This window comes from Barbatula barbatula, assembly GCF_947034865.1.
Source record: "Barbatula barbatula genome assembly, chromosome: 5".
Taxonomy (NCBI): Eukaryota; Metazoa; Chordata; class Actinopteri; order Cypriniformes; family Nemacheilidae; genus Barbatula; species Barbatula barbatula.
The window spans coordinates 17257427-17274745 of record NC_136769.1 but is presented as its reverse complement, the minus strand read 5'-3'; the positions used below and the strand labels follow the sequence as shown (position 1 = coordinate 17274745).

General features: G+C 36.5%; 3 protein-coding genes across 5 annotated transcripts; 2 read left to right on the top strand and 1 right to left on the bottom strand.

The window, feature by feature from the left end:
- The first annotated feature begins 1589 nt into the window (after positions 1 to 1589).
- On the top strand, positions 1590 to 4836 carry il4r.1 (interleukin 4 receptor, tandem duplicate 1). The gene is made up of 9 exons (XM_079457288.1): positions 1590 to 2135; positions 2240 to 2372; positions 2551 to 2711; positions 2812 to 2960; positions 3052 to 3208; positions 3299 to 3389; positions 3482 to 3551; positions 3657 to 3757; positions 3832 to 4836. The coding sequence occupies exons 1-9, from the start codon at positions 2072 to 2074 to the stop codon at positions 4400 to 4402; spliced, it is 1497 nt and encodes a 498-aa protein (XP_079313414.1). The 5' UTR covers positions 1590 to 2071; the 3' UTR covers positions 4403 to 4836.
- An 853-nt stretch (positions 4837 to 5689) lies between these two features.
- LOC306894610 (UNC93-like protein MFSD11) lies at positions 5690 to 11475 on the bottom strand. The gene is made up of 14 exons (XM_079457289.1): positions 11364 to 11475; positions 10669 to 10863; positions 10086 to 10144; positions 9225 to 9332; positions 9056 to 9135; positions 8821 to 8917; positions 8377 to 8435; positions 8008 to 8152; positions 7730 to 7779; positions 7570 to 7635; positions 7354 to 7479; positions 7052 to 7226; positions 6809 to 6944; positions 5690 to 6710 (listed from the first exon to the last, which is right to left on the bottom strand). Exons 2-14 carry the CDS (start codon positions 10756 to 10758, stop codon positions 6558 to 6560), a joined length of 1344 nt encoding a protein of 447 aa, XP_079313415.1. The 5' UTR covers positions 10759 to 10863; positions 11364 to 11475; the 3' UTR covers positions 5690 to 6557.
- A 325-nt stretch (positions 11476 to 11800) lies between these two features.
- On the top strand, positions 11801 to 15897 carry ubfd1 (ubiquitin family domain containing 1). Of its 3 annotated transcripts, none has more exons than XM_079457285.1 (7): positions 11801 to 11967; positions 12705 to 12986; positions 13386 to 13594; positions 13680 to 13745; positions 14097 to 14202; positions 14511 to 14593; positions 14686 to 15897. In XM_079457285.1, the coding sequence occupies exons 1-7, from the start codon at positions 11952 to 11954 to the stop codon at positions 14794 to 14796; spliced, it is 873 nt and encodes a 290-aa protein (XP_079313411.1). In that variant the 5' UTR covers positions 11801 to 11951; the 3' UTR covers positions 14797 to 15897. The 3 variants fall into 3 exon arrangements, with proteins under 3 accessions (XP_079313411.1, XP_079313413.1, XP_079313412.1); XM_079457287.1 differs by having other exon boundaries at positions 11939 to 11984; positions 14686 to 15875; XM_079457286.1 differs by having other exon boundaries at positions 11960 to 12110; positions 14686 to 15896.
- The last annotated feature ends 1422 nt before the right edge of the window (positions 15898 to 17319 follow it).

The following is a 17319-nucleotide window of genomic DNA, read 5'->3' as shown; positions in this document are numbered from 1 at the left end:
GTGTGGAACACGGATAACATGGATAACTTAAAAATAATAATAATACTGCTAGTACTATTAATAATAATAAGTAATGACATTACAATTATTCATGAAAAAGTAATTACTGTGTCAACATATGTAACCTATATTCTTTTGCTTAACCCTGTTTCTTTAACAAACTTTATTATATTGTCATATATATTATCAACTGTTTTTCCTAAAACTCCTGGTAATGAAATATCATTGTGTTTAACCGTTTTTAATGACTGGAAAAATAATATTCTATTATCATTGTATTGTTCAACTGTTTCTTTATGATTACAAAAAGTGCATTCCCCTGTTGGGTGCTTGCTTATCATCTGCAGTGTGTTATTAAGCCCAGTATGACCTATTCTAAGCCGTGTTATAATGATTCCTTCCCTTCTTTTCCTATGTATTTTCTCCCCACACCAACATGATTTTGTATTTTACACAAGTGTCTCCCTGTTTCACTTTCATTCCATGCTACCTGCCATACCAATTGTGCATAATTTTTAATAAGTGTCTTTGCTTCAGTTTTACTCAAAGGAATTTCTAGTTCGACTTGCTTTGTTCTTAACGTTTGTTTGGCCAGAATATCAGCTTTCTCATTTCCTTCTACTCCTACATGAGCAGGGACCCAAACAAAACTTACACATACCTTTCATTTTTAGTTCATACATCTTATTAAATATATCATTGATAATATCCATTCTTATTGATGACCTTCCAGATCTAATACTTTCCAGAGCTGAATAGCTATCAGATGCAATGACACTGTTGTTTATTCTTCTCTTTTCTGTCCACTGTTTGGCTAATAATATTGCCAATAGTTCAGTTGTGTAAACTGACACATGATTAGTCACTCTCTTCTTAATATAAATATCATTAATTGGAACATATACTGCTGCACCAGCGATTCCTGTACCAGGATCTTTTGACCCATCTGTATATATAAATACAGAATCCGGGAATTGTTTCTCAAGGTAATTTTGTACTATAATACTTGCTGGAATTTGCTTAAGGTTTCCTTTTAATTCCTGCTGTAAACTGAAGTCAACTATTGGTAAGGAGAACCACCAGGGGGGAATGAATGAAATTGGGACCGTCTTGCTGTAACTCAGATTCTGTAGTCCTATAATCCTTGCCCTCACATCTCCTATCCACCCAAAGCTCATCAGATTTGTCTTACTATGTTCCCCTTCACCACCAATTGAGCTACAAGCAATAGTATATTCCTGCCCAATAGGAGGGTGCAGTTGTAGGACCCCGGTTATAGGACCCTAGTTTTTTTGTGACCGCGCCACATGCCGAACTGGATGATATAGCAACGGTTGCAGTTTCAGGACCGCAGTTATAAGAGCAAGGTGGTTCATTTGTATATATAGTTCGAAAGATATATATTTTTTTTTATGTATTTTTTTATTTTAGTACTTTTATTATTATTTTATAAAAATGTGTTTACAAGGGCATTGTTAAATGTTAATATTATCGGTCAACATTATCGGTCAACGTTTACTCAGTTAGTGAGGGTAAGTGAAACTATTACCTCACAAATGTTTTCCTCTGAAATGCAATAGTATTTCATCATTCTCGTTTTGAAAGTCTGGTAGCACAACAATTAACATTTCACTCGACCGCTACGTATATGTTATCTTTCTGAACTCGGTTTGATCTTCCATGGAATTCTGCGCGTCTTTCCCTTGAACAGGCTGGAGATCAGCTGTCAAGTGTGTCGCACTTGGCCCAGTCACATTACAAGCGCTGCAGCTGACCGGGAGTCAGCGGTTAAGAAGAGAAAGGAAATTGAGGAATAGGCTGCGTCTCTGTTCCTGGAAACCTTAGCCTTACCCGCCCCTATCCATGTTGCTATTGCGAAAAGGGAAGTGTAGTGTTGAAAGTCGTGTAAATTGTTGAGCGTATTTGTTTCAGCCTTTCTTTTAATCTCTTAAATTATATCTTCGTATCTTCGTTTATGCGAGTTTAACACGAGACGGATAAAAGAAAAGCAAACAAAATGCTTTTTGGATGGTAACTTTTTAACACTTGAGCGCAGGGAAAGACGGACACGATGCGTTTTACCATTCCCGCGAGTCAGATCTTCTTTATTCTGTTGTTCCGAGCACTTTGTTACGGTAAATAATACCTTATTTACAAAATAATAGTCTTGACAAATGTTATAAATAATTGAGTGCAATCGTTAAATGCTAACAATACTAACACTCATATCTTCGTTTAGCAAAAAACACTTTAGAACCAACAGAAATGGAGTTGACGTGTTTTAATGACTTTGAAAGAGAAATGAAATGCCATATTTCCTCTGAGAGCTGCTCTGAATACAAGCTAAACGTCACCCATTATCCAGCAGGAGAGTAAGTGCTTTTATTTCCTTTTTTAATAGCAGCCTATGGTTCTATTTCGGGAAAAACACTTTTTATTAATTTGATTTATTAAACGTCACTTAGAGTGAAAATGTGTTGTCCGTAAATAACATTACTATTCTTATCAGGTATCGACAGTAATTTACTGTTGAACATTATTACATTACAGGCAAACAGAATATACATGCGTATTTAAAAGTTTTGGCAGTGCCAATGATTGTGAATGCAAGGTAGAAGTGCATGGATTCGTAATGGGTGAGAACTTCAATACTGCTCTTCTGAAAGGAGGTACTGTCTTATTCACCAAAGTATTGGAAACTGGGGAGTTTCGTAAGTATACGTTGTGTGTTTTTTATTTATTTATTAATTATAACATTTCATGTGGCCTCACTGGACGGATCATTTACAAATGACTTTTTATTTCCTGCAGTTAAACCCAAAACTCCAGTCTTAGAAATTGAGAAGACTGAAAATGGAAACTTTAAAGTCACTTGGGACGCAAACTATGAGGAAAAGGTTGGAAATTTTGTAAACGGGTTAAAAATTAAACTCTATGGAATCGTAGGAAAAGGAAAGAAGGTAAGGAGAAGGAGACAGTAGGATGATGGACCCTTTTCGTGCTATATAATTGTATCAGGAGGTGTAACATAAAACATTTTTGTCCATACAGGAACCTCTGGAGGGGCTGAATACCGTGGGATTCATTGAAATTATTAGTAGTAATCTTGATCCAAAAACCAAATACAGTTTGTCAGCAACCATGAGCACGCACTACAATAGTTATATGATAGAAAGTGATCAAAGTAAATCACTTGCGTTTACCACACGTAAGTCTTTTCTTATTTGTTTTTACAGACATCAGTGCAAATGCTATGTAAATACTCTTTAATAAACCTTTAAAACTCTCTTCTCCGTAGCCTCATCACCAGATGAAATACTGAAATTAATTCCAGTTGTTTGTGTTGCTTTGATCACTCTTATATTCATTATCTTCATCATGACATTCAGGTAAGATTTCTGTTCTTTCCATCTTCATTTTAGACTAACCTATTCAACAGTTTTTATTCTTGACAAATTCACACTCATTTGACCCATTACAGCATCAAGAGAGTATGGTGGGACAAGATTTCCAAGCCAAAAATTAATTCTGACTTTGATCCTGAACGGAATGTAAGGGGATCTCAAATTTGTTTCTCACAGTATCCATTATATCATCACCAAGCTCAAGACATTTGGTTAAATAAACTTTTTTTATTGGTTTCTTATGTTAAATAGATCAACACGTTGAGTCCTTCCATCGTGCCAATCTCTTCTATCCAGACTGACATCCTAAAATCGGATTATCCTAAAAGCCCAAGATTTGATCTGAAGAAATCGTAAGATTTTCTTTGACAACACTCGGCCAACTTAATTTGATTTCTGATTAACGCCTCTGTTTTTTTCCTTGCAGGATATCGTCATCGGTAAATACAAACGAAGATCATAGTTCAGCTAGTGTAGATTCAGCCGTAATGGATTATGGCCACACAGGCATTGAGGTCTGGGAAGACGACAACATACACATCGCAGCCATGCGTGAGCTAGAAAAGGCGCTTGGTCTAAAGTCATCAATCTACAGAAAGGTACCTGTGATGACTGAATACCATCTTGGCTACCAAAGAAAACCCAATTGTTTTAGCAAAGACTCTGGGAATTGCTCCGGGTCATCGTGTTTCAGCAACTTGTCTTATATTAAATCACCAGCAGACAGCTCCGAGTTTCTCAAACTGACTTGTAATACCTTTAATACAAATGAGCCTACCATTGACAGTGGTTACCACCCAGTCGACTCAGACACTGGCAAAACTCAGTCTGGTGACAACCCCAATGAGATGCTTACCACCAGTACCGAAGTAGGACTAAGCCACTGTGGAGCATTGAAAGTTTGTCAGACGGGTGGCCACGCACCCTTCCAGCAAAGTTCTTTCACTCCTCCTTTGCATGGCAACATTAAAGTCATTTATCCATATCACCCTGTTTAACTGCACTGTCCAAACATTTTTATATGGCTATTATGCTTCCAATGAATTACAATGAATCGTTTATTTGAATGTACAGTATGACCTTTGATAACAACCGTGTTGTTTCTAATCCTTGTTAAGACACCATGTATTACTTTGACGTTTTCACAATGTTTCACCCTTTTAACAATTTGAAAATGTTTTTCTTTTTTCACAAAAATGAACTGATACATTTTGTATGAAGAATAACGTCTTCATCTAAGTTTAGATGCAAGTCATTGTTAGAGGAGAGTACTTGAAAATGGCAAAGAAAGGCGTTTGACTGATAATAACAGAGTATTCCATTAAATAGTACTTTAGTTAGTACATGTTCTTTATTAGGAATTTCAGGCTAGCCACTGCATTTCAACACATTCGTAGAATGTAAATATTCAAAATAAAAGCTTTTAAAATTATCTATGTGTCCTTTTTTAATCCTACTCTCTTTAAAGTAAAACCCCAGAAGACTGAAATATTGTGAAAGTTAAACTTGTTGATTCCATTCAGACGAGGACTAGAACTGGTTATGATCTTTTGTTCTTGCATTAACCAGGAAGTTGTCAAACATTTCCATGGAATTCAAGTGCAACTGCATGTCAAAACCATATGCAAATTCTAATGAAAGTGCTGCTCTACTCTTAAAAATAAAGGTGCTTCACGATGCCATAGAAGAAACTTTTTGTATTAATGGATTCATAAAAAACGTATAACCTTTCTGTCTCACAAAAGGTTCTTCGGATTATAAAAAAAGAGATGGATCTTTAAAGAACCTAATGGAAATCTAAAGAAAAGTACATCTATTCAAAGCTGTAGGTCCGAACGAATGAGCCTGGCTACTTAAATTTCCAAACTTATCCAATAGTATCCAGCTGCAGAAGGCTATATCTCAATTTATCTGCACCTGCATTTAATGCTAAGAAGTGCAGCACCACCTGCTGGGCGTTAAGGTTAAATGACCCCTTTCATAAAGTAACTTTTAATGGAAGCTTGGTGCAAAACAAACTTTTGTATCACCTGTTTGTTGTCTACTGGCTATTTGATAAAATGAAACTGTACTTGACTGAATTTTACATATCACTATATAGGGGTACAGCAGCACCTAACCTAAACCCCTCAACATGCAGACTTAAAAGGCATTTCTTTCAGTGGTTCACTGTCTCCAAAAAAAGTCTTAGACCAGAGCTGCGTTTGTCCAACAAATCAGGTCTCAAAAATTAAATTATATTAAGTTCATAGCAGCAGAAGACAATATACACAAAAGAAAACAGACTTGTTCAATTTTTCTTTTTTTAAATGCTTACAAAACATCACAAAACCCCCCAAAAGCATGTTTCATAATGTTGATTGTCAGTAAAGAGATAAAAACAGCACAGAATTTACAACACAACAAAATTATTGCATAGCTACAAATGAACATTGTCATTTGTGTGTTCAACAGGTGTTAGTACCCAGATGAGTTCAAATGCAATATTTATATAAAACAATGAAACATTTCCACAAACAATGTTACACATGAAGCTAAAGCAAATGCTGACAAATAACTTATGAACATCTAGGATACATTTGTCATAAAAACTGAATCACAGTGTAAACTCTTGTTTAAACCCCGATCTGTTTGACTTGTGACCGAGCTTCAGGCGAGTCAAGATTATAATCATTTTTGGTATAACATTTAATAGTTACAGTTTACGGTATGGTTTTAAAAACTAGTTACTGCTTAAAGATTTCACAATAATGGGCATATTTAGTTAACACATAAAATAAGTCTTATTGGAAGATGTCTTAAAATGGTTTGTGTCTTATTTTAAAATACAGAATTAAAAAATGTATAGCTTTTTGGATAAAGGCGTCTTCCAGATGCATAAATATTAATCGCAAAAAACATACAGCAGAACCCTGAGAGAAATACTTTCAGAAGACTAACTTAACTGACTGAGATTTCGTTTGTGTGGGTACTTACATCTCTCCAAACCATACACCTAGTTTGTTTTGTTTAAAAAGTGTTCTTAATATTCTATCACAGCAAATAAACATCTTCAAATCAAGAGTGGTGATGTATTCTAATAAAAACAAACAAATAGTGCAAGTAGTCCAAATGATTACTGAAATGTTTTGAGCAATGGCCCAATTTAAGTGTCTAATACTCCAGTGTATCAGCTAAACCATTCTGCATCCTCTCCACCATAAAAAAACACAAGGTTCCTGCGAAGCCTAAGATGACCATAACCAGGAGCTGCCAGGAGAGCAACATATAACCACTGTAGAAGAACGCCAGAGCTGCAAAGATGGACTGAGAGAAGAAGACTGTGTTACTAATACACTGAAGCACTGTCATGTTTTACACTACACCTTACTTGCCACTGTAACAGGAATGTGCAATCTTTTCACCTGTACGAATTTGAATATAGCAAAGGCTGGTGCACTCTGTTCAGCATATGCCCATCCCAGGATACTGTACAGCTGAGTGTTAAAACAACTGTCTCCAAGGCCGAGCAAAAAACTGCACAGCAGGGCAACAGAAACACTGTGAGGGAACAAACAAACGTTAGCTTAACATGAAAAGAAAACGGAGAAACTAAGGTGCAGTATAGATGTCTCTGCTTTTTGGGGTTAATGTGATCAATACTTTACCTTGGCGTAAGATATGGCTTATACTGTGAGCTAGTATTGAGGACCACAGGTGCATCATCTGGAATGTTGAGGAATATCAGGTAGAAAGCAACAAAGTGCACAACCATTCCTAGAAAGACCACTGATGTGCGTCTAAACCGGCTATTTTTCAACACAAGGCCAAACAGTCCTCCCCCTAAAAAAATAAAAAACAAACTCTTTAACTTCCCTTACATCTTATTAAGTACTAGTCTGACTTAACTTAGGTAAAGTTGAACAAAAATTTATCTTTGTTACATGCTACATACTGAAAGTGTACTTACCAATAATTTCTCCAGCTCCCACCACGATGCCCGAAATACCGATCAAGCCCTTTGCTGTGTCGCCAAAGTGTGTGGTAGCGCCAATGCAAGTTCCATACACGCCACTGTAAAATGACAGCTCCAAACCTGCAGTGTAAGGTCATAAAACAGGGCATGATCATTGTGGTTCAAAATAAAATGTACAGAGCTGAAGATATTTTCCTTTAGTGATCTTACCGGTGTAGGCCATGCAGAAACTTAATAACAATATGGTTTTTGTTTTAAAGATCTCCAAAATGGTCTCTAAGGTCACACACAAAAGCAAAACACTGATGGATGACTTCAAATGTCTTCAATCATTCTGTAAATAGATGTTTTTAAAAGAATATAAACTTACTTAGCTCTGTTCTGGCATCTCTCATAGCGGAGGTTGCTCTGTGTTTATATCTAAGAAACAACATACAGTATAAAATCAGACACCACAATATGCTTGACATAATATGTAGCTAAAAATAAGACAGACAGACTGGCCCGATGTGTGATGTCTATTATTAAGCTATATTAAGATTCGCTTAATAGGACTAGGTGTTATAATCCCACCATTCAGCACAGTATATAGTCTGTGTGTTGTAACAGCTGGATTTGGAATAATCTGAGCTACTGAGTGAATTTTACATAAGTGGTTTTGATAACAGAGAATGGCCCTCCTCTTCAGAGAGAGCGTCTTCCAACTCCCGAGTCTTCCTCAAGATGAGGAAGGTTAGTGTCCCGAGCACTGAGATAACCAACAGAGCTGTAAACATGATCTTTCTGTCTTTATCTGTACAACAAATACAGAAATAAATTAAGAACAAAAACTTACAAAGTAATTTGAAAGTATTGCGAAATGTTAGTTTAGGGACTGAATGTATTGTGGTTAGATCAAATATGTGCTGATTGATTTATGTGAAATAACAGTGAATGCATTTGTTTATTAAGCCTCAATTGTTTTCATGTTGCGAAGCATCTTTAATTTAAATATATCATTTTTGAATCTCTTGTTACCTGAAATCTCAGTTTTTCCTTTCCAATCAAAATAAACGTATAGATTGCCACACAACATACTGAAAGGAAAACATAAATTAAAGATTGTAAAAAGAAATCATTAAGTGTGACTGCTGATTTTGCATACAATTGGATGATGAGTTACACAGTACATCAGCACAGAGGAACAAAGCGAACTGTGAACCTGATATCCATCTTTTGAGTTTCTTTAAATATAAAAAGAAAATATATAAAAAAATATATAAAAGGGTTAGTGAATCATGACAGATGTCACCTTGTTATTAAACTGGAATGTGGCACAAACACAACTATTGCTCTCTTAATTATCCATTCATTTCTATTTTACAGTTCATACAATCATTAGTGATTAAAGATAAAATCACACATTATGAGCTTTCAAGTTTCTAATGTAAACTCTTCTCGAAATACGTCTTTACTCTTTACCTGCACTGCAGTAAAGCCCAAAACATTCCTGTGTTTCGGTTGATGGTCGACGCATCAGAGTTCTCCACTAGAAAGTGTCCTTGAGCGGTCCACAGCACTACAAGCAAACACAGTGTGAGTTACAGCAATAAGAATTAGTTAAGCAGACATTTGCTTTGGAATCTATCATTTTTTTTCTATTTCTTAATATGAAACAAGACTAAGCAAACGTGAAAAAGTTTGAATAAATACTTACTGGCCGCTCCAATGCCAATTAGCACTGAAGTAAAATAAAGGGACCATGTGGATGGAATGATGAATACGGCTATGTAACCACTGAGAGAAAACACAAAGTGAACAAAGTGAGACAACAGCGGTGACATAATAACCAACCCTGAAGAATGATTGAGTTGTATTATACTTGCCTATAAAGAATCCCACTTAGGACCATGGTCAACTGTGCTCCTATGATTGCAACAACAGTAGGAGCTAATAAATTACAAAATGAAAAAACTCCATATATTATTCCAAGGCTGTGAAAAGAGTGAGGGAAAAGAATCAGATTAACTGGTTTTCATACAATTTTCATAACCTGCCTAGCCTGTACGTTACTCTTTAGGTCCTCAAAACCAGGGTAGAAATTAGCCTTTTACTTATTGTTTCTGAGGTTTTTACATGTAAAAACTATGTGAACGTTACAAGTAGACCCCCGACAACAGTATAAAATAATAAAAAGGCCAGTTCACGACACGTTTATTATCACACACAGCACCTTTAAAAAAATAGTCCGTCCAGGTGAGTGGGTGAATTTCTTTTAAACATTTCCTCACATTCATTTTGTTGTTTTGAAGGATGACAGCCCCATTCCTCTTTCACTTACATTATGCTGAAAATAATGACTAGAGTATTCTTTAAATATTTCCCTTCGTAATAGTAATGGTTTTGAGTAAACTAGTATGTGAATATTTATTAAGGCGGTTAAACATACTGCCAGCACCAAGAAAGAATAGAATAGAATAAGCATGCATTGCTCTGTTATAAAATCTCAGCGTGTCCTTAACTTTCAACTGAAAGCCCCTTTATGAAAATTTGACAGTGTCACAATAAACTTAACCTCAACAGTTTTGCCTCTGTTATAATGTTTATTTATGAGTGGTTATGGTAAATGTGATGATAAATGAGTGCATACAAAACTGCATTTCCACGTGACATGATAAACTCACAATTATATTTACAACTCCTAAATCTGATGTAAAAAAGTAGAGGACTGCGGAAATGATTCTTACCTGTGATACCCACTGCCACTGAGATTGCCACTGTTGTTTAAACTTTTCACCACTGTTTGCTATGAGGAGATGGAAAACAATCATTCATTTTTAAAACGTTAAACACATACTGAAGATGAATCTTGTGGAGTTTGTTCATTATTTTGATAAGATCTGCATGCTCTCATTAGTCATGCAGATAAATTCATTGACTAACAAAGTAAATGAGAAACACGAGATGCGCATGACCTGGGTTAACTTTAACAATAGAGGGATACAGTTTTCAGGCCACCGGGAAAACATTACTGAAGACTGAAAATACTTCGGTACAACACAAAACAGACACTACAAATAAATCCCAATATTACTTACTGTACTGTCATAATGTACTGTACTGTTTTGTTATTAAAACAATGTCCAAAAGATTCCCAAATATGTGTGTTTATGATGGTTTTTGGTATTATTACCATTGATAAATGAAATACATAAGTGCTTGATCTCTTAAATAATAAAATAGCCTTCTTTGTTGTCATGTTTTAGTAATCGTATCATGCATTTACACCGCGAATAGCCTACATGCAACATGAATGCATTTTTAACTTACTTCTATATTACCACAAGTGGTAAAGGCTGTAAAAATTAGCAAAAATCCAATTCCCAAAACAACAACATTATACGTCCGTAAGTCAGCCATCCTCAGCTCATTGAAATCCACATATATGATGCCAGCTGCAGAGTTTCACAGTACAGAGTGGGCCCTGGTCCATGAAAATAAAGGCAGTGTCCTGGAAAGCATAACCTTTGGAAAGCAAATCCCAGATGGTTAATTTATATCTGAATCTCTGGTTATTGCTAGTGAACTGCAGCGAGACGTCGGTCACGGTCACAGAAGAGCACGAGCCTCGTGACCCTCATGAAAGCTGCAGGAATGCAAAATCCATGTGACGGTTACTGTGGAAATAACTTTACTATAAATGTAATCGGACACATTCTCAAGCTGTTTAAAATGCTACTAACACCGCAAGTATACTTAAATAGACTATGAAACTAGTTTATTGTTGCGGGTTAATATCTACGACACGGTATCAAAGTCTGTCAACACCGCACATACCGCAAGTTATTTATACGCATTTATGACATAGACAAACTTTTTACACGTAGCCTCTGTTGCATCTGTAAATGAATCCGCGACCATTTAAAGTAGCAGCGATTGTATTAGAAAAAAATGGCATCACTTGTTACAAAATTTGTACACGTTCAAAGGTTGTCGATTGTGTAATCGCGAAAAACATCACTGACCCATAAAGCTGCTGTTAAACGCGTGGCGCTGTAGCTGAGTAGATCTACATACAATGTTCACAGAGCCCCTTCCGATCACCAGTGTTTGGATATCGGCGAACATTAATAGATCACGTCCCGTCTGGATTTCTTTTACTTTATGTACACACTTCGAACTCTTTTATTATAAGGTTATACAATTAAAAATACATTTACATTTAGGAAATTGTGTCCCCTGTATTGAAATAATGAATTAATTAAACTCTAAGAAAAATACAGTAAATTATTCTTGCATTGCATAAAACAGCCAACATAGTAATGAACGATATTCAACGTATTGAACCCGAGAGTTTTTAATAAAGAAAAAGAATATTAAACGTTTTAAAACATATTTTTACCTTTTTGCCAGGCATAAACGTACATATAAAAAAAAGGTCTGACAATATTTTATTTTTCAGATGAAAGAGAATACATGAAAACTAATAAAAGACGAAACGAGGAGATTATTTTACACAACTGATAATCGCAAAGTCGGGACGGAAAGCGTCGAGGTTCATTCACTGACAGCACGTTCTTTCCCAGCAGCCTCTCATATTGTACACAATCATCATGGCGGCGCAGGATGGTAGGTAGCATGAAAATGTACTTAAATGTTATTTGTATTCCCTTTGCGGTGTTATTCATCAACGTGCATTATCAGCTGCCATTACTGGGCACCTTAATAATACAGAATGGATGTTCCTTCAACTTGTCAGTGTTAAATAATAGGTAGATATTTTGTGATTAGCCTAAATAGCGTTGTCGAAAACTTCGGCAGTGACACAAAACCTAGTGAGCTGTCTGCCTACACAGCATTTCAGAAACATCGTAGTGTCTTTTGGGATGATGGATCATTTTGAAATTGCGTTTTTGGCATCAGAATGTCCCCGACGAGCCTGTGATGCTCAAAGTGGTTTTGGGTGATTCGTTGCTCTAGGCAGCAGCCATAAATCTTTAGTTTTTACTACATAACAGTTAAATGCTCCAATGAGTTGTATCCTTTTGTAATCAGCAGTGTTGTAACTGTAGTGCATGCTGGTAATATTTGGTTAGTTTCCTATCTACCCATCAGTGCTGGGGGGTTTTAGTAGAGTAATTGTTTAAAGAATGCATCACTAGTTGTGTTTTTGTACTCTCTGGGTGTCAGTTGAATTTTTAATTATTTTAGATTTAATATATATATATATATATATATATATATATATGTTTGTGTTCTCATAACATAACTGTTATGCATAACTGCTTATTTATCAATACAATGACACCTTTTTAAGAACTTTGAATGGTACCCTTTTAAGTTTCATTTTGGAATTACTCCCACAGGAAGTGAGGTGGTAGGAATGGATGCAGAGGTTGTGCAGAAAGCACCAGAAGTTTCATGTGAAGCTGCTGGACAAAGCCACACAGCTGAGACTGAACAAGCGTTACTTGCTGATGGAGAAAGCACGTCAACTCAGCCCGCTGCTGTCAGCAATGGAGAGGAAAGCGATGAGGGGAACGAGATGGTGGACGTAAAAATTATTTGGAACAAAAATAAATACGATCTTAAAATCCCTTTAGATGGCACTGGAGCCAATCTAAAAGAAAAGATTCACTCACTTACTGGTATGCATCTCCTCCGGTACATTCCAGTTAAAGTTGTGTGTTTAATGGCACATATATGTCCTGACTCATTGATAAAATAAATTGGGTGATTCCATTTTTTGTTAAACTGCTGCTACTTTGTTAAAATACGAGTGATGGAGAAAACCATTGCCAGTGTTCAGAAGTTTGGACCAACTTGACTGCATTTATATTCTCACTTCTATAAATATAATTGTATTTAATAATATCTTTTAAAAGCGTAAAAGTATTTGACATATGGAAAATCAGACACGTCCTCAGCCTACACAGCAAAACCTTTAGTATTGGTTAAGAAGTGATGGATGAGAGAATGCCCACAGTGTAACAACTTGAAAATCGCTCCATGGCAAGGACATGATCTGTTTGTATTTTGTTTACTAGGTCTTCCCCCTGCTATGCAGAAAGTTATGTACAAAGGCTTGCTACCAGAGGACAAGACGCTTCGGGAAATCAAAGTTACAAATGGTGCGAAGATAATGGTGGTTGGATCTACGATAAATGATGTACTAGCTGTAAATACACCCAAAGAAGTAATTCAGCAAGACGTCAAAGCTGAGGAAAACAAAAAAGAGCCATTGTGCAGGCAAAAGGTGAGAAATGTTTTCACATAGTTTGAATTCTTTACAGTGGTATGAATGCTTTCAGTGATTATACTTGTTTGCGGTTGTGTTTTAGCAACACAGAAAAGTTTTGGACAAAGGAAAACCAGATGATGTCATGCCTTCAATAAAAGGAGTTAAGGTAATTACGAACTGTTGAAAAAAGATGCTATGAGAAACGGAGTCTGCGTATGCAGATGTGATCGCGGACAGGTGGCCCTTAAAAACTGCATATGGGCCTGGTGCTGATTTTATTTCAAATAAACTGTTTATTAAATACCTGGAACATTTGTACTTTAATCAGATTTAAACTGCTTTATGTAATGCATTTGTGACATTTTGTTATTGTTAGAGATGCACTTATGTGTCGGTCAACAATATTTATTCGATTTTTCGAAATCATTGGCATATTGACTATAGCAAGAATATGTGCCTACACCTGATCTGATACACACTTAATGACATTAGAAGTGATCTTTATTTTTTTGACTAGGAGCGTCTACCAACAGTGCCTTTATCAGGAATGTACAACAAGTCTGGTGGAAAAGTACGACTCACTTTCAAACTGGAACAGGATCAACTGTGGATTGGAACAAAAGGTGATTTCATAATAAGCCTTATTCGCCAAGTGTGCACAGGCACACAAGGAATTAGTTCAGGTTACAGGTTACTTTAGTCTTAAACACACAGTGAAATGAAAAGAAAACATGGTACTAAATAATATACATAGGTGCAGTTATTTGCAAGAATACTACGTACTGTATATTCCAATTGTGTACTGTACATTTTTATAACCATAAAAAAAGATGTACTTGCATAAAGATTTCATCCTTGAATTTATAGTTAATATACAATGCTTTATTTGTATTTTACAAATCACTACAGTTTGATGTTTTCTCGTCTTCAGAAAGAACGGAAAAAATCCCAATGGGTTCCATCAAAAACGTTGTGACTGAGCCAATAGAGGGTCACGAGGACTATAACATGATGGTATTCGTTTATCTCACTATACATGTTAATAAATAAATGCTAACAGACAAGAAAGCTTTTGAACGTGTTTAATATTTATAATGTCATTGTAGGCATTTCAGCTGGGTCCGACAGAAGCTTCACAATATTGGGTCTACTGGGTGCCTGCACAATTTGTCGATGCAATCAAAGACACAGTCCTCGGGAAATGGCAGTATTTTTAACGTGCCTCTATAGACACTGAAGAATTGGGATTCAGAAACGATGGAAACATTAACTGGAGCCAACACAATAATCTGAAGAACCGATTTTTTTGAAGTATACACAGAACAAACCGAAGGATTGCTGTCGGACAGAAATTTTGGGGGGTTTTAAGTGCACTAAGTGTCAGCATCTCGTTTTTCAAACTGTTCTACCACCCTTTTTTTAAAGCGATCCCAAACATAAACAGAGAATTGTACAGAACTTGCATATACGTTTCTCGTAGTTATTCTGAAAGAAATAAAATTATTTAAGGAAAACGATCAATGTATTTTATCAAGTAGTTTACTGTACAACACGGGCAAACTTGCCAATGTTGACACACAGTTGTTGATTTTACCATCAATTTTGTCATTGCATAGGTTTTGACAAATAAGCAGGGTTGTTACCAACACGAGAATTGAATCCAGGTTTGATGGTAAATGTTAAAAAAAGCATCTTACCACATTCATCTGGTCCCGTTTATTGAAACTTTTAGGTTGGTATCTCTGTATACAAAGCAGAATTACAATCCTAACAATCAAACATTCATTGACTTTTCCCTAGTGCATTCTTTAATATTTTAAGTGCCCATGAAAAAGGTAATGTTATTTAAAAAAACTAGCGATGTCCCTAGCCCCAAACCCATGTATCAGGAAGAAATTTGTAATACTGTGCTTAAAACACAAGATCCCTGTTGCTAATATTCTGACATACAATCAGACCAACATGCATGTTGTTTATTTCAAACATGGTGCTAACTAGTTTTTTTCATTATTTTTATTTCAATAAAGCCCCTTAGTCAGATCTTAATGACTTCTCTGGAATATATTTGGTTCTTCAGTTTTTCTGATATGGTGCAGTATCACAAATAAGATTTTCCAGAATCACACATTCCAACAACACTAGTTTGATAGTTGAATGTTCTTCTGTCCATTATATGACTGGAGACCATAATGTATATGATTAAATAGTGTTGTATTAGCTTGTGTTATAAAATGTATTTAAAAAAGCGCCTTTACGTTTTTTCATATTGAAATAAAGTTATATGGGTGTGAACATGATAAAAACATTTATAAATGGTAACAGAAGAAACTTTTTATGATTTCTTCGTATATTTTAGTGCAAAGGAGATGTAGAAATTCCTGTTTTGCCTCAAATGGCTAAGGGCAAGTTCACCCAAAGAGGGAAAAAAATATTAGTTTACCCACAACATCATGATAATAAAAATAACATTCTTGAGTAACATCAGCAACACATTGTTTGAAGTCCATCTGTAGTGATGAATGAGATAAATATTTTAATATAATATATTGACCCTGTGGCGGTTAGAGAGACGAGACAGGCAAAGAAAATATTCAGTTGAAATCCCCGGATAGTCTTAAAAATGTATGCAAATGTGTGCAAGAGGCGAATAATCCATGGGGAATTGGCTCCATCTGCATCGGAGAGAAGACTCTGATATCCTGCCTATCTGGGGTGTGAAGGGAGACATGCGCATAAGGTGGTGGTGAAGTCTACTGATCATCAGTCACTGGTTTCTGTAATAGGAAAAAAAGGCATAAGTCAAGAGATCAAACCCTTTAACTGGAGAACAAGCCCCCTCTTTCCCCTTCCGCTGTCGCTTATGAAGGGTTAGCCGAATTGGGAGCAGCTGGTGACGATCAGCAGGTGTGAGGGTTTGATTGTGCCGTTGCCCAGCCTGACCACATCCTAGAGAGTCCCTCGGAGTTGCCATGGGAGGCCCCCGCCCGGTGTAGGACTACGAAGTTGAAATCCTTGAGCTCGAGGAACCACCGCGTCACACAGGCATTTGTGTCCTTCGCCATTCCCAAAGGGGTGTGTGGTCGGTTAGCAGGGTGAAACTCTGTCCGAGCAGGTAATACCCTAGCTCGAGGACTGCCTACTTCATGGCAAGAGCCTCCTTCTCTACAGTAGCAGCGACTCTCGGCTGGTGTCAACTTCTGTCTGATATATATATCACCGGGTGTTCCTTTCCATCCCTGGATTGGGACAGAACTGCTCCCAGGCTGTTGTTGGAAAAATTCCATCTGAAGGATAAAGGATGATAAGGCTTCTTTTAACATCTGGAAGGCTGTATGGCCTCCGAGGCATATTTCCGATTGCTCTGTAGCAAAATTTCCATGATTCGAGTGGCAGGGGCCCCATGGAATCCCACTGTCTGGAGGGCGTACTGAATACAGTCTTTTCTTTGGAGTACGGAGAGAGGGGCACCTGCCAATAACCTTTGGTAACACAAAGACCCACCCTCAACAGTGAGCAGAATATCTTTAAACCCTCAGACCTATGTTATGATCTGCTCTACTGCTGTGGAAATGAGTGCATTGTACTAATGCATATTTGGTATCATTTGAAATGTGCGATATGAAGATTCTTTGTTCATAAAAGATATGGTATTTGTCCAATCCAGTTCATGGGTGAGCTTTGAAGAGCTCTGAGTTGAAATGGAGAGAAAGAGGAGAGGGTGAGAAGAGAACAGGTGTGAA

Coding starts and splice junctions, on each gene's coding strand:
- il4r.1 (XM_079457288.1), top strand. CDS start 2,072: ATGCGTTTTACCATTCCCGCGAGTCAGATCTTCTTTATTCTGTTGTTC. Junction 2,136..2,239: donor GTTCCGAGCACTTTGTTACG/GTAAATAATACC, acceptor ATCTTCGTTTAG/CAAAAAACACTTTAGAACCA. Junction 2,961..3,051: donor TCGTAGGAAAAGGAAAGAAG/GTAAGGAGAAGG, acceptor TTGTCCATACAG/GAACCTCTGGAGGGGCTGAA.
- LOC306894610 (XM_079457289.1), bottom strand. CDS start 10,758: ATGGCTGACTTACGGACGTATAATGTTGTTGTTTTGGGAATTGGATTT. Junction 7,780..8,007: donor CTGTTATCAAAACCACTTAT/GTAAAATTCACT, acceptor GTTGTTTCTTAG/ATATAAACACAGAGCAACCT. Junction 7,227..7,353: donor GGGAGCTGGAGAAATTATTG/GTAAGTACACTT, acceptor TTATTTTTTTAG/GGGGAGGACTGTTTGGCCTT.
- ubfd1 (XM_079457285.1), top strand. Junction 12,987..13,385: donor AAAGATTCACTCACTTACTG/GTATGCATCTCC, acceptor TTTGTTTACTAG/GTCTTCCCCCTGCTATGCAG. Junction 13,595..13,679: donor AGCCATTGTGCAGGCAAAAG/GTGAGAAATGTT, acceptor GTTGTGTTTTAG/CAACACAGAAAAGTTTTGGA.